We start from the raw sequence: 15,640 nt of genomic DNA, 5'->3' as shown, positions 1-15,640 counted from the left end.
AATCTCAAGTTGACATCAGCAAGTTTTTGAATCAGACATGCTGTAAAATGGCGAAAGTGGCAGGTTATTAAGTGCAAGCGAACTTTAAACTTTGGCTTTGCAGATAAAAACTCTCAACTTTAGCCTAGTTGATGTAATAAAGGTGTCCCTCTGGTACTTCATGGGCCAGGTAGTCACTTTGCATTTCTTGTTGGGTTCCCTACTTTGTGGCCCAACTCTTCAGACATGAAGCAGTTATTTGTGCTGCTGTCAGGTACAGAGTTTTAAATTTACATTATAAAGCAGTTTACAAAGTAACTTTTAGTTTTAATTTTGCATTTTAACTGTTTTCACAGCATGGCTGGCCATGGTGTCCTGTTGTCCAGATGGGAACTTTTCCTGCTCATCTGGAGAATGTCTACCTGCTAAAATCGTTTGTGATTTTCAGAAGAATTGCAAAGATGGATCAGATGAGGAGTTTTGTGGTAAGCTGTCTCTTCTGCATGCCCTTTAACTGATTTAAACTTTGCAACAGCCATTTTGTGCCACAGTCGGGTGTGTTTAGTACACAGTTCTTAACTTTGTTCAGTTGAGGGTTTCTGGTTTAGAAGATGGTTGGTTGAAACATTGGTGACTAAATCCTTGGCCTTTTGAGGCTGCAAGATATTTAACCACTTTGTAAACCCTGCATCATCAAGGCTCCTGTGATTTTGAGGACCACTCCTGTGGTTGGAAGGACATCAGTGCTACAGCCTACAAATGGAGCTGGAAGATGGCAAACGTCACCTCCATACCTGGACAAGACCACACCACAGGAAGCCCCTGGGGTAATAATTAGTACTGACTTCTTAACTCAAACGTCAAACCTTTGTGATGAAATGTGATCTGCAAAATCCAGATAATGTTTAACTGGATGTTCTTTGTTCACTGAACACAGGGCATGTCATGTACTTAAATGGTAAAGAAGGGAACTTCTTTGACCATGCTTATTTGGAGTTCTCTGTGAACCGCTCTCTCGGTCTAGGTTGCCAGATCAGGTACTGAAAGGACATATATGTTGCACAGATAATAAATCCATTTCCTTGCCAGTAATAAGTTGTTTATATTTGTTTTTCAGCTTTTGGTACCACATTTATGACCCCAAGCCTTTGTCAATATCATTGTCAACACTTGAAATAAAAATGGTTCGAGGTAATTCAGCAAGATCCTTGCTGGAGATTTCTAAGGGGGAGACAAAAGGTTGGGAGAACGCCACGGCATTTATCGGAAATCAGCCCGGTGGCTACAAGGTTGGTCAAGTACCCTGTGTTATAAAACTCTGCACAGATACAATCATCTGAAACTATTTAGAGAGGTGTTGTATTTATATTTAAATTAATCCTACTACTGTCCGTGCTCTTTTTTCTTGTTACACAGTTGCTGTTTTCATACAGTACTGCAATTCTGGAGACCAAAGACGTGATGTTGGATGATGTCAGCTTTGAGTTCTGTGGAGAGGAAGACATCCCAGACGGGTCAGACCGACTCTCGTGCGATTTTGAAAAGGACACCTGTTCATGGTATCACGACTACACAGCAAGTCTTTTATGGAAAAGAAGCAGCGGGTATTATGGTGATGTAACGGGCAATGGTGAGAAGCTAGAGAGTCATCAATTTCGTGCTTTGCAAAATAAATCTAAACCCAAAAATGAGCTGATTTTTTTCCCCACAGGCTACTTCATGCTCATACAAGCTTCATACTCCCTGAACATATCATCAACAGCCCGACTCATCAGCTTCCCTCAACCTGTAGGTCAAACCATATGTGTGAGCTTCTTTTACTACATATTTGGAAACAGTATTGGTATGTAGCTCAATTCTCCTAAGCGTACAAAATTATACCAAACTTTGTTCCATGATGTAGTTTCTATTGATATTCTGATCTGATCAGGCACATTGAAGTTTATTGAAAAGCGTTCCGGTGAAGCAGAAACTGTCGTATGGATGCGAAGTGGCACTCAGGGAAACAAATGGAGGTTTGCAGACCTCACCTTCAACAGTGACAAACCAATCCAGGTATCTTCAACTTTCTGTCTGTATTTTCTGTTTGGAGGAGAGAATCAATGTATTGTAACTCTTGAAACATTCTTAAATTAAACATTAATGAATCCATGTCAAACCTCTCTCCAGTTCATCATAGAAGCTGAGGTGGGGGGTAAGCAGGGTAGCATAGCCATCGATGACCTTGTGGTGTTGACTGGTTCCTGCCCCCCTGAGAGAGAGTGCACCTTCCAGGGCTCTCTCTGTGGCTTGCAGCCCCAAGCATCTTCAGACTTTACTTGGAACCGAATCACTGGGGCCTCCCAACCAGCCAACTCTTCAGGCCCCTCCAGGGACCACACTCTGGGGACAGAATATGGTTTGTTACACAAGGGGACAACAGCTGGTCTGTGCCCACAGCTGTCTGTGCTCTAACTCCCTTTCTGTGCAGGTTATTATCTGAGTGCAGAACTGTGGAGACATTCTGCTGGGTCCAAAGGAGCCATGATGACAGCAGTGATGGAGCCCACTCCTTCCAATGGGGAGTGTCTGATGTTCTGGTACTACATGGAGGGGGGAGGAGTGGGGGAACTCAGTGTTTACATTCAAACAGCTGAAACCCCCATCAAGCTGTGGACCAGAAAAGGAGATCAGGGGACACACTGGAGGCATGGAAGAGTAACACTTAACAGCCCTGGTACCAAATATCAGGCAGGAGCAGAACCAGTTTATCAGACAATGATCTAGAATCTCTTCAACCTGTTATTCAGTGGTCTAACTCTGTGTGACAGGTGATTCTTGAAGCCATAGCTGGAGATGGACCAAGGAGAGACATTGCCATTGATGACCTCACAGTTCTGAATGGCGCCTGTCCTCCTGCAGGTATCTGACCACTGCAAATATTGAATAAACTCCCTTCACTTTGTGGGCATGTTTTAATGGGATGTCCATGTTTTTTTTTACTGAAGGCTTTTGTGATTTTGAGATGGACTTCTGTGGTTGGGTCAACAGTCCTCCACCAGAGTCTGGAGTAGACTGGGACTGGCTCTCAGGTGAAAGTGAGGGTCAGATGGTTCCACGGAGGGACCACACTACCGATTCTTCTTTAGGTAAGAGACCACGCTCTGACAAAATGACCATCAGCAGCAGCAGCAACCTTTTTTGTATACCATTTTTACCTTCTCAGTGGCCTAGTGGTATGAGTGTCCGCACTGAGACTGTCTCCAGCTCACCGTTCCCCTTGGAGATGGGTCAATGCGGAGATGTTCATTAGTGTGTGATGACGACTAATGAGATTTTAACTTTAATAATCCGAGGGATACCCAGAGTGCTGAACATATAAAAACATTTACAAATAAACTACAGCTGTTAAGAATAGTCACTAAAAGCTCTATAAACGGGAAACAAAAATACAAAATGGCAACACTGTTCATTGTTTGATCTGCACGAAAGCTGGCGTGTACAAATGACCAGAATAATTAGTACTTTTTATTCCAACACAAACATTACTGTTTAAAAAACCATTAAAGTTGTTATGTAAGTGGGAAAGTGGGGTATTTGATGAGTTCAGTTTTACATAATTGTATTCATAATGAGAATCTGAAGTTTTGGTAATATGTGCATGCACAGAGGACATAATTCTCTGTTATATTATGTCTCCACAGGCCACTTTGCATTTTTCAAGCCCTTTGAGTCCAACAGGGAAGGAGTTGCCAGACTGGAGAGTGAGTTCATGGAGGCTGTAGATCAGGCTTGTCTTAGGATCTGGCACCATGCTAAAGGATGGTCTATAAATAGTGAGTGTTTTATTTCTTTTCATTTTCATTAAAATTTGACGTATTGTGTCCTCTTTGATTTGTTTTGGGGGATTTTAAACAATATTAATAAAATCCTTTAATCTAAATATATATATAAATAATCAATGAAGCTGTTTATTGGTATATTCTTCGTGTTTTCTACTCTTTGTATTTTTTCATATTATGAATTCATGAAACTTACTAGTTTGGTATTTGAACAGTGTAAATTAAGATCAAAAATTATTTTAATAGATAATGTTTTTTATTCTTGTTTTATTTAAAGAAGGTTAATGTTGTTTTTGTTTATTTCTGGTGCTTGTAGGACCTTCTGCTTTTACACTGACGGTGTTTGTGAACGAGACCGGTAAACTGCAGCCAGTGTTTAATACGAGCGGTTACACTAATAGCTCCTGGATCCAGGACAGTGTGGATTACAAAGCTTCAGGTCAACATCAGGTATTAGATTCATGACTGCATTTTGTATCCTGAGGATTTGTTACTAAATACTTACTTTTATAAGGATTTCTTGCATCAACTGAGCTGATTTTTAAATATTACAGATTATTTTACAAGTTCTGCGTCCAGCCAAAGGAGACGGAAGTTTCTCGCTGGATGATATCCACATCATGAGAGGTGAATCTTGTGATGACAACATCCTCACCACGACCACTACAATCCCTCCCACCACCACCACAGCTCCTGACACCACCATGGACTGCACCTTTGAAGAAGGTGAATTTATTTTATCGTGAAACTGAAACACTTCATGTTGAAACATTTATTTGTGGAGATTTTTTTGCATTTATTTGCATTTAAACATGTCTTCTGTATGACAGGTTTGTGCAGCTGGACCCATGAGAGTGATGATACCAGCTGGACTCTGAGTAATGGACTTCAGGCGAAAGGGCTGTGGAATGGGCCTCTTTATGATCATACTGTCGGTAACAATCAAGGTATGAACTATATAAAACAACACACACACGAAAGTGGATTTGTTTAAACACAAAGAAAAAGATTCTGTGTTTTTACCCTAATTTCCCAAAGGTTTCTTCCTACTGCTGAATGGTTCTGGCTCCAAGGAGGACGAGAAAACTGTCATTTCTGTTCCTGTTGTTGATCGTGGATCAAAAAGTTGTGTTGAATTCTGGTATTACAGTCTCGGACCTTCAGTTTCCACCCTGAATCTGCTCATTCAGACCGTAAGTAAGCATGATGACTTGCTTTGTAAATATAAAGTCAAAATTAGGTTTAACTTTGCAGAAAACTTTTTTTATTCCAGAAATTTTCTGAGCTGTTAGTCTGGACTCGTCAGGGGACCCAGAACTCCGAGTGGATGAATGCAAAAGTAAACATAAACATAAGCGACGCATTTAAGGTAGATTTGACTTTATCTTTTGCTTAATTCACTTAAACTCATTCTGCCCAATGATTATCTTAATTATGATTCCAACAATACTTGTTTATTGCAGAAAGAGAAATCATAAACATGTTTTACTTTTTATTTCACACATATCGCCCTTCTGTCTTTAGATAATGATCACCGGATATAAAAACATCCACAGCAGAGGATTTATGGCTGTTGATGACATCACTGTGAGAGAAGGAGTCTGCAGTGATCAGAGTAAGTAGAAAATAAACTTTTAAAAGAGCACAAAATATGGAAGAAATTGGTCAAAATTGTCTTTATTTGTCTTTTCTATTGTATTATTTATTTATTTATTTATTTATTTATTTTGCTTATTTACTTCAGGTGTGTGTGGATTTGATTCAAGTTCGTGTGGCTTTGAGAATAGCGTTGATCACAGGGGGCGCTGGGAACGCCGAAGAGCAACTAAATCTCGTGTGGATCACACCTATGGGACTGAAAATGGTAATGGCTCCCATTCTGGATTTGAACTTGTTAGACTTTTAGCAAGAAGGGAACTGGTAGTTTGCAAAAATTATGATCAGTGGTAACGTCCTTGCTTATATTTAATTTGAGCATCTTGATGTAAATGTAGATTTCCTTTTTTTTATTTCAAATTTTCTGATGCAAAAAGTCCTGCTTTTGTTTTTTACAGCACATTTTTGTCTTTCTGTTGCAAAAGTGCAAATGCTCAAAACAGAAGAAGCTGGCATTCTCACAGACTGCTGCTGCTGCACTTATTCAAAAAGAGGATTCGTAGTTGAGAGGCCTCCAGCATATAGTTTAGTTTATAAAACTATGATTGAAAATGCATATTTACACACAGGTACCAGTTCAAATTTTTAAATTTGGAATTTTTAAGCTGTGTTTTTAATCCTCGTAATTATACAAAGTGGCAATTAAAAGTTGAATGTTGGTTTGAAAGAAAATATTAAGCTAACATTGGGCCTACCAAAATAAAAGTGAGATAGAATAATCACCTGTTCATCATCTCACAATTTCTTTTTATGATTTTTTATCAGTGTTCCTGTCAGGGTTCTCACTGCACAGTGCAAATGATCCATGGTTAAACAGAATGGCACAATCTCACCTTCAAGGACAGGATCTCTTCACCTTACTTTTAATTTAGTAGGCTAATTCTGTTTTACAAAAAACTGGGATTTGCAAATTAGCTTTAGCTCAAAATGCACAATTTTATTTTCAGATTTTAATATTTAGATTTAAATATACAATCAAATTTGATTCAAAATATGTAGGTTGATATCAGTTGAATCAATCAGCCTGATGCTAATATGTCTTGGCCTTGGCCATGTCTTTAATTTTTTCTTGGTTTAGCTTCCTAGTCAGCACTGCATAGTCAGTTGTTATACTGTTGCTGCTATGCAGGTGTTAACATGTTGACCTGGCTTTTGCATGTAGGTCAGGTGTCTAAAGAAGCATTCTTACCCCCTTAAAAAACTATCCTAGTAACAACCACCCTTTATGTAGGTTTCTTTATGGCTGTGATGAATTCAAGCTCTACACAGGAGGAAGTAGCTGAGCTGTTCTCACCAGAGTTCAAGTCAGCTGCAGAGATGTGTGCACGCTTCTGGTGAGTCCACAGCCATCGCACTCATTTATTCTTTGATTCGTATATTATTGTTCATGATGTCATTTTTTCAGGTACCGATTGCCTGTCAATTCCTCCAACGCCCTTTCTGTTCATGTGATGAGAGCCGGGTTGCTTGGCGACGCCCTTTGGCAGCGATCTAGATTACCCACTAGTGGCTGGGAGGTGTCAGAAGTCACCGTGTCTTCACCTGCACATTTCTTTGTAAATTATTTTTAGTATAAATTTTTGCCAACAAAAATAATAAGAATTAACATTTTTCCTCTATTTCCTTTATTGTGTTACTTATTTTATTGTTTTTTCAGGTGGTATTTCGTGCTGTCCATGTGCCCGGCACCAGTGACACAGTAGAAATTGATGATTTTTCAGTGAGCGAAGGTGCCTGTAATCCTCCTGCTACCTGTGACTTTGAGTCTGGACATTGCAACTGGGTCAACAGCATGAATGAAGATGGACATGACTGGGTTCTGGTCCATGGAGGACCAAATGGTCCACCAGCAGACCATACCACTCAGACATCAGATGGTACAATCACCATTGATATTAAACCCACTCCTAATGACTTTTCACAGTGTAACAAACACAACTGTGGATCAAAACACGACTAATGTGGTCAAGGTTCATTCTCACTGCTCTAAGTAGCCTCCTTTAAAGTTGACTTCACTTTTTGTCCCTGACTTTTGTCACATTAAGTGTTTGTTCTTCCTCTTGCTCTGCAAAGATTTTCTTTTTGTCTGAAACTTGAACTCCAACAAACAATGAAAATGTCTCCACTGTAAGATTAATCTTTTTCCAAGTATGCATATCATCTTTTCTTGTATTCTAATGCTTATTTTTGCATGCAGGTTGGTTTTTATTGAGTTCAGCTCAACACCAGAGCCAACCCAGTGTAGCTCAGGTTGTGTCTGAATGGATCCACCTGAGAGACGCCTCATCTTGTCTCACCTTTTGGTACCACATGCACAACAGGTCAGCAAAATAAAAAACAAGTCATGTTTTTTTTCCCCACTAGTTACAGTATGTGACACTGAAGTGTAAGGATGTACTTTATCCTGTTGTTTAGTTTCCTCACTGACTTCCTCAGGAAGTGTGCACAAATGTCATTCAGTCATGAATCACCTGCTTCACTTTGTGCAAGACTGGGAGAATTCTGTGGCAGAGTTCATTTTTACCGATATCTGAGAACTTTAACTCCACGTGCAGCATCTCTAGCTGAAGCAACCTCCAGCTGATGGCTTATGAGGATGTTGCTGCTAGCTTATTTTTCTGCACATTTCAGTACTAACCCACAGATTCATTAGAATAGTTACTAGATCAGAATCATACGCATCTTCTTCCCCTTTAACTCATAAACGAAACCTTTTGACAGCCTATGAAGTAAACATGTCTTAAATGTGTGTTTTATTCATTTATAAAATTATATTAACTGATGGAAAAAATATCTAAACAGTTTTATGTAAATTCATGTATTCACTCACATACTACGTCAATGGATCTCCATCCTCCTAAATATCCCTCTCAGTCCACTTTAGTAAACCTTTTCGGAATAGTATATACATATATATATATATATAGTAACACCTTAGTTTAAGGAACACAGATTAACCATTAATTAGCTGCCAATTAATATGCATCTTAGTGGACTACTAAGTCTGAATTAGTCATTATTAAGCTATTATTAGGTGCTAATGACCAATGCTTTAATTCTAACATTAACAAGCCATAAATCGAGAGTTTTATCAAAATAAGCCATTCATAAGGGTTTGTTTACTGAAAGTAATTGGTTTGTTGCTGATTAACGCACATACTAATTAGCTCTAATCAATATGTGGCTTTTGACGAAGTAATTCATGGCAAACATATTTTTGCCTTTAAATGTTTAATTAATACTAAACTACTAGTAATTAGGTATGAACAAAACCTGACTTTAGAAAGGGGAACATATTCTTGCTTACAAGTGGTTAATTGTTTGTTGTTTAGGCTCTATTAACATGTGGAGTTTGGTATTTATTTACATAATACCAGACCATATTTTTGGTTATGAATGCAGAATAGCTATTCCCCTTGAATTACATGCACCTAATAATAGCTTAATAATGACTAATTAAGGCTTAGTAGTCCACTAATATGCATATTAATTGGTAACTAATTAATGATTAATTTGTGTTCCCTAAACTAAAGTATATATATATATCTATATCTATATATATATATATATATATATATATATATATATATATATATATATATATATATATATAGATATAGATATAGATATAAATATAGATATAGATATATTTGACAAGCCAGTGTTCTACAGGGGATATTAAATTAAAACGTAGTTAGAATAAAGGATGGCATTAACAGCTCTTCATCTTCCTTTTGTTTGGTAATGTTCCAGATATTGCTTTTATGTCTTATTATTCTGTACTCTATCATGTTGGTCTTGTTTTTATTTCCTAATTGTTGTTGGATGAGGCTTCAGTTAAGCATTTTTACTCATCTAAATTTTACATTTTTTAACTGTGCAAATAAATAAAATTAATAAAGTACGCTTAAATATTATATAAATAGAGTTAAATCACTGAAGAATCGATCTTACACTTCTTTCTTTTTTCTTCATCTGTCTCCCTTCTTCTAGAATAGCTAACCTTAACCCTTCTTCTAGAATACAATTAGCTTCATGTCCTCTCTGACTGCATCCATCTCCTTTTTGGTCTTCCTCTCTAACCTCAGCTTCTCTTCTGAACATGTCCGCTCCATCTTAATCTGGCCTCTCTGACTATTTAATCTCAAAATCATCTAGCATGAGCGGTCCCTCTGATGGACTCATTCATGATCCTATCCATCCTTGTCTCTCCCAAAGAGAAACTCAACATCTTGAGCTTTGCAACCACCGGTTCTGCATCCTGTTTTGTCCTTGTGGACACTGTCTTAAAACCGTCACTGGTACGGTCTTCTGCACCTTTCTTTTTATTCTTGCTGAAAGGATAATTTAAACATGCTAAAAATGGGACCTATGAGAATCTCTAAACATTTGTTGCTTTCATTTAAAAAGAAAATAATTTTCTTTTTTAGAAAACGATTAAAGTCAGAGCTGAACTGAGGAAAAATTTGTGACATTAAATTATTCATTTTGATTAAACTAGCTGGTTTTTACACTTTAAACCAAATCATGATTTTATTTCTATCCTTTCAGTGACTCGGGGACACTAAAAGTGTTTTCACGTACAGACTCCTCAGAAGAGGCTCTGGTTTTCCACAGTAGCAACAGCAGCAACAACTGGAGCAGATTTTCTCAGTCTCTGGAGATCTCCAAACCTTTCCAAGTACTAATGCTGCATTTCATGTAAGATCTGATTGTCAAAGAATGTTGATTTAATGGTTATTCTTTACTCAAAACAACAGCTTTTGATCAAAGCAGAGTCTAACAACCAAGGATTTATCGCCATCGATGATGTCAGTCTCATACCAGGACCGTGTCGAGGTGCTGATGTTTTCTGATGTTTTAAACTCTTCATTGGATTTTGTTTCTCAATTGAAATAATGTAAGCTAACTTTTTTTTTTTGAACAGCTAACGAAACTTCTATAGGATTTGTTGGCTGTTCGTTTGAAAATGGGACATGTGACTGGGAAGATGTGAGTGTTGGTCAGTTTCAGTGGGTGAGAAGGAATGCTACTGGGAACACTGGACCCCCTATGGACAACACACTAGGAACTGAATTGGGTATGGTTCCTAAACTATGGGATGGCACTGATTAATATTGACTTTTTTTGGACTTCTCCAGATGCAGCAAAGTGAAGAGTGTATCACGATAAGAGCTTTGTGGAAAGGGGTAAAATAAAAAACAGCTGAATATGAAATTTTGATTTCTGTTTCCTGTTTGAAATGTGTGTTCGAGATGCTGGGTGATGTTTCCTCATCACGGCTCGGATTGCACAATTTTTAATGCTGCCAAACAGGAAACGGACACTTGTTTGAAGTATTTCCTAATGTCCACGTTAAAATTTCAGTTTTTCAACTTTCAATGTATTTTCCTGGTTCCTCTTAGAATATCAAGAGATTTACAAATAAAACAAACTTTGGAGCAGATTAGCAGTCCTCATTGACACCAAACTGCATCTGAACTGTTCTACCCGATCGTATTTCTAATATTGAATGTATTTGCTGAGATTTTCACAGTAACGAGAGTTTTAATGATTCTTCTAGGTTGGTTTGTAGCAGTGGAGGCTGATCGAGGGGAAGAAATGAGCCCCGCTGCTCTGCAGAGTCCCATGATGCAACAAGCCAGTTCCACCTGCACATTGCACTTTTACTACAACATGAATGGAGAGGGTATGTCTAACATCTGCACGATTGTAAAAGTGAGAGTTTTAAGGTTCTGCCTTCTGTCACACATTTATGATTACTGGTAACTTTTGCAGAATCAGAACTCAGAGTGCTCCTAAAGGTTGGCCCCAGAACCACCACACTCTTGTGGCTATCTGGTAACCATGGAGATGCGTGGCATCATAGTGAGGTTATGGTCGGCAGGAGCCCTCAGGATTTTACCATCCTGTTTGAAGCCTCTAGGAACTTCAACGAGCCAGAATATGTTGCACTTGACGATATCATCTTCACAAACTGCTCTCTCCCAGGTGCGCCACCAGATTTGAACAATTCTTTTCAAACCAATTAACAATAATTAAACTAACTTTTTTCCATCTGTAGCTCCTGAGTCATGGTGTCCTGACAGTATGTTCAAATGCAACAACAGAGTGTGTGTTGACCCTAATCAGGTGTGTGACTTCAGTGATGACTGCGGAGATGGATCTGATGAGCTCAGCTGTGGTGAGATATTAAATCATATCTGAGAAACATGAGTATCACATGTAAAGCCTGTGCACTTTTCCATTACTCATAATTAAAGCTAAGTACAATTATAAATTAAAAAAAAAAACATTAATTAAGAAGGATTTAAATAATGTGTCCTACAAGAAAATGTCGTATCTGTGGATAGCTCTTCTTGACATGAACTTTTTGGTGTAATTTAAGTTTTATGAAAATATTTACAAAACTGAAATGGAAGTTTAGTCAAACAATAAAGTACTTCTGGATAAAATGTAGTAACCTGCAATTAGTTGCCTCCTTTTTATGCTATAACTTCTCATAATGCAGAAAAACAAGGTGTGATGGAGCGCTGCAGCTTTGAACAAGGTTTCTGTTCCTGGGCGAATAGTGATCTGAACCCACCTGGAGCTGATTGGAGGCTTCTTCGAGGACAGGAGGCCTTGTCCAATCACGGACCTCGTAGAGATCACACCAGGAACTCTGATGCAGGTCGGAGAATGCTCACCAGTCAGAGGAGAAAAAGCATGTTGCATCTACTTTGAGAGAATACAGAATTGTCTTTAATCCATGTAGGTCACTATGTTACACCTGGACTTCACCTGACTGTGAGGAAACAAACATCTGAGATTATCTCCAAAACATTACTGCCAAGCATAAACTGCACAGTGAGTTTACTCTGACGTAATCCTACAAAATGCAGATGTCAACTGAGTAATCCATTCATGGAGGGAAAAGCTAACCTGATCATATTTGGGAAAGTAATTACCACCCTTGTTAAGTCAGGAACTAAGTGTAATGAATACGCTGATGAGGGTCCTCAGTCATCCAGGTCATGGTAATCCAAAGGGGTTCAAATGAAGGCAACTGAACTTCTTTGGTTTCTTAAAGACATTTTGCTTCTCATCTGAGGAGCTTTGTCAGTCCTGACCAGAATATGGGAGAGTCACGCTTATAAACTGTAGCTGTCTATTGTTGGTTAATGAGCTGAAACTACCTATAAATACCCCCCTCCCTACCTACTGAGGAGTCAGTGGAGTCGTTAGGCTCTATTGTGTTAGAATGGTTGTTTTGTTCAGATGCAGGAGGGTGTGACCTGATGTTATGACCCGGCTCATGGGATCGTAACATTAGGAGGAGGTTTAGAGACATTGTGGGAGATAAGAGTATTTTTCACTTTAAAATCAGCCTCCAAAGGGCCTCACCAACTGCCACACAGGCAGGAGCTATCAAGGAGATCTCTCTTATCAGTCTTAACTTCTTTGGAGTTGCATCAAACAGCCTTTCAGCCACTCACGATCATGATCATGACAGACTACAGAAAACCAGGCCACTGGTGACAGAGGGGCGTGGGCATGGGCATCAGAAGCAGCCAATCAGCTGGTCGCACTGGCACAGCAAAATGTGTTTGTCAGATGGGTGCATGGTTTCTCTCATTGCAAGAGATGTAACACCTCCCCCCTCAAAAGAGTTCTTCTAAGGAACTCACAAGGACTGCTGAAACTCTTCAGCTCATGTCCTCTAATGAAACCTGTGAAACAGAAGAAGTGAGGGAGAAACAACCCACACACACAACAGAAAAATGTTAAGAAAAAGTGATGGACCGACCAAAATGAACAAAAGAAGAGAGACCACCTAGACCAGTGGTCCTCAATCGGCGGCCCCCTCTTTGTGGCTCCCGAACCCCGCACGAGCATGCAGCGACAGTGGAGAGGAAAACTCCCTTTTAACCAGAAGAAACCCTGACAATGCAGCTTTAAAACTAATTCCACACAATAGAACCTAATGACTTCAACGACTTATCGGGGGTAAGGAGGAGGGTTTTATATATAGGTTATTTCAGCTCATTAAGCAACAACAGACATCTACAATTGAGCTTACATCTCCCAAATTCTGGTCAGAATTGACAAAACTCCTTGAATGAGAAGCGAAATGTCTTCAAGAAACCAAAAAAGTCCAGTTGCCTTCATTCAAACCCGCTTGGATTAAATGTAATGAACCACACTATTTGGAAAGCTACTCACGCCTACTTAGTGCCAGACCTGTAGAACAAAGACATATTTTCTGTAGAACCTGACTGATGATATGACATAGGCTAAAAGACCTCAAAAAGCAACACATCATTGTCTCTTTTTGGTGCTCTATTTCTATTTATTGAACATGTAAATCAACAAACAAATTAAAGTATATATATATATATATATATATATATATATATATATATATATATATATATATGTTCAATAGGAAGGGAAAGAAGCTCTTGTAGCTTACGTAACCCCCCCACACATTCAAATTTCAAAGACAAAAACACAAAAATTCCTTTCCTTACACTGTGTTTCATAGCCAGTTTCTCATAACATTTTTTTTATCCTCAGTCGCACAAACATAATTTATACTTTTTATATATCACCCCCCCCCCCTTTCAATATTCACACCTTCCAGTTAACCAACAATAGGCGATTACAATCAAATGCAACACCCTTACAACTTTTCTTCCTCCTCCATATAATTCATTAGTATAATTTTTTAATGCTTATCTTTAAACTTATGTAATGAGGGACTTTGCTTTAGATCTTTATTAATGCTATTTATAATGTATATAATTTCAGATACAAACTTAACTTTAGGCATACATATTTTAGAACAACATTAAAGTCATTTTGTCTTTCTGTTACGGGTGTAAAAGTTTGGAATATTTATTTCAAAGAAATAAAGAACCCAAAACAGGATTTTAAGTTCTGCAGGACTCTGTTCAGTTTAGAAACAGAGGTCATGATTAAACAACAAGAAAAAGACTGGGCAAAAGTGACATTGAGAAAGAGTTCCAGAGCTCAAACCTCTGAAGAAGGATCAATTTCTTTATATAGCGCCTTTACGCTGGTCGTAAGGCTGTTACCAAATGGGTGAAAATCCACCCAAAGACCATCTCACATTTAAAAAAATGCCTTTTAAAAAAATTATTTCATCCTTGCAGGTGAGATTCTTTTACTTCAGCATGGATGACGCTGCGGCCACACTGACAGCCCAATCAATGACCCAGATGTCTGGAATCAACAACAAAGTGCTGTGGGTCAGGAGGACTTCCCAGAGCTTCAGCTGGCAGAGGGCAAAGGTCACTTTCTCCACCTCAGCCAGCAGCAAGGTCTGTGAGAGCGTATGAAGCAAGACTTTTCTATAAAGCTTCAGATATGATACAAACTTATGTCCCAAGATGAATCTTAGTCCGTTTCTTCCACAGATTGTTTTCAGGTACGAGCTTGGAGAAGCTCCCAGAGGGCTGGTTGCTTTGGATGACGTCTCTTTCTCTAGGGAATGCGTTTTTGATCCAGAAAACAGCGAGCTGCCCGACACTACCCCCACCTCAGCCCCACCCACCCCCTCTAGCACACCCACCGCTACTATCAACCCCTGTCAGGTGAATAACCGTATGAAAGTCTCATGGTTGCAGAAACAGTTGAAGCGTTCTACAAAGCAACTCTTTGAATAAATATTGTAATAATCTTGCTGCGCTGTTTCAGGAAAGTGAGTTCTTTTGCCACCACTCCGCTGGGAACGTGTGTGTTCCTGCAAAGTCACGGTGCGATTATCATCCAGACTGTCCACGGGAGGAAGACGAGGCCGGCTGTGGTGAGAGCTGCAGAGTATTTTCATTCAGGCTGTGTGTGAAATCACTTCCTGTGTTATGCAAAAACCAGTTGACCATAATAACACGACTGGAGGAAAACCTATTTTCTCCCAAGTTTTTGATCTGGAAAAAGCTGGAATGACTGGATGAAAGAAAAATGCAGACATGCAACAGTCCTGCTGAGCAGTAGCTGATAAGCAACGGAGCAATCACCGGACAACACAGTTATTTATAAATCCCACAGAAAGATTTATATTTACTGAATAATAATTCTAGAGTTCCTTTAAAATTTGATTTTGAAGAAGAAAATAAAAGGAAAATGTAATTTTTAAAAGCCTTTAATGTAATTTATAACTCGGGACGTGTTTAAAAGTT

At 38.8% G+C, this 15,640-nt stretch overlaps 1 protein-coding gene across 1 annotated transcript in view; it reads left to right on the top strand.

Annotated features, from left to right (window-relative positions):
- Positions 1-131: 131 nt before the first annotated feature.
- Positions 132-15,640, top strand: part of si:ch211-106h4.4 (MAM and LDL-receptor class A domain-containing protein 1) — a 28,556-nt gene continuing 13,047 nt past the window's right edge. The window contains exons 1-35 of the mRNA XM_015956552.3: positions 132-253; positions 336-464; positions 678-806; positions 917-1,016; positions 1,097-1,268; positions 1,396-1,609; positions 1,691-1,822; positions 1,910-2,034; positions 2,149-2,377; positions 2,450-2,709; positions 2,790-2,880; positions 2,967-3,107; positions 3,663-3,794; positions 4,117-4,250; positions 4,355-4,526; positions 4,631-4,747; positions 4,839-4,993; positions 5,074-5,169; positions 5,325-5,415; positions 5,545-5,664; positions 6,688-6,790; positions 6,862-7,012; positions 7,114-7,333; positions 7,654-7,777; positions 10,008-10,137; positions 10,217-10,295; positions 10,384-10,536; positions 11,020-11,145; positions 11,235-11,447; positions 11,521-11,640; positions 11,968-12,129; positions 12,214-12,305; positions 14,615-14,782; positions 14,879-15,055; positions 15,159-15,267. Of these exons, the coding sequence (XP_015812038.2) occupies positions 226-253; positions 336-464; positions 678-806; positions 917-1,016; positions 1,097-1,268; positions 1,396-1,609; positions 1,691-1,822; positions 1,910-2,034; positions 2,149-2,377; positions 2,450-2,709; positions 2,790-2,880; positions 2,967-3,107; positions 3,663-3,794; positions 4,117-4,250; positions 4,355-4,526; positions 4,631-4,747; positions 4,839-4,993; positions 5,074-5,169; positions 5,325-5,415; positions 5,545-5,664; positions 6,688-6,790; positions 6,862-7,012; positions 7,114-7,333; positions 7,654-7,777; positions 10,008-10,137; positions 10,217-10,295; positions 10,384-10,536; positions 11,020-11,145; positions 11,235-11,447; positions 11,521-11,640; positions 11,968-12,129; positions 12,214-12,305; positions 14,615-14,782; positions 14,879-15,055; positions 15,159-15,267 (4,894 nt within the window). The 5' untranslated portion in view covers positions 132-225. The remainder of the gene's footprint in view (positions 254-335; positions 465-677; positions 807-916; positions 1,017-1,096; positions 1,269-1,395; positions 1,610-1,690; positions 1,823-1,909; positions 2,035-2,148; positions 2,378-2,449; positions 2,710-2,789; positions 2,881-2,966; positions 3,108-3,662; positions 3,795-4,116; positions 4,251-4,354; positions 4,527-4,630; positions 4,748-4,838; positions 4,994-5,073; positions 5,170-5,324; positions 5,416-5,544; positions 5,665-6,687; positions 6,791-6,861; positions 7,013-7,113; positions 7,334-7,653; positions 7,778-10,007; positions 10,138-10,216; positions 10,296-10,383; positions 10,537-11,019; positions 11,146-11,234; positions 11,448-11,520; positions 11,641-11,967; positions 12,130-12,213; positions 12,306-14,614; positions 14,783-14,878; positions 15,056-15,158; positions 15,268-15,640) is intronic.

This window comes from Nothobranchius furzeri, chromosome 11 (assembly GCF_043380555.1).
Source record: "Nothobranchius furzeri strain GRZ-AD chromosome 11, NfurGRZ-RIMD1, whole genome shotgun sequence".
Taxonomy (NCBI): domain Eukaryota; kingdom Metazoa; phylum Chordata; class Actinopteri; order Cyprinodontiformes; family Nothobranchiidae; genus Nothobranchius; species Nothobranchius furzeri.
This window is presented reverse-complemented; position numbering and strand designations above follow the sequence as displayed.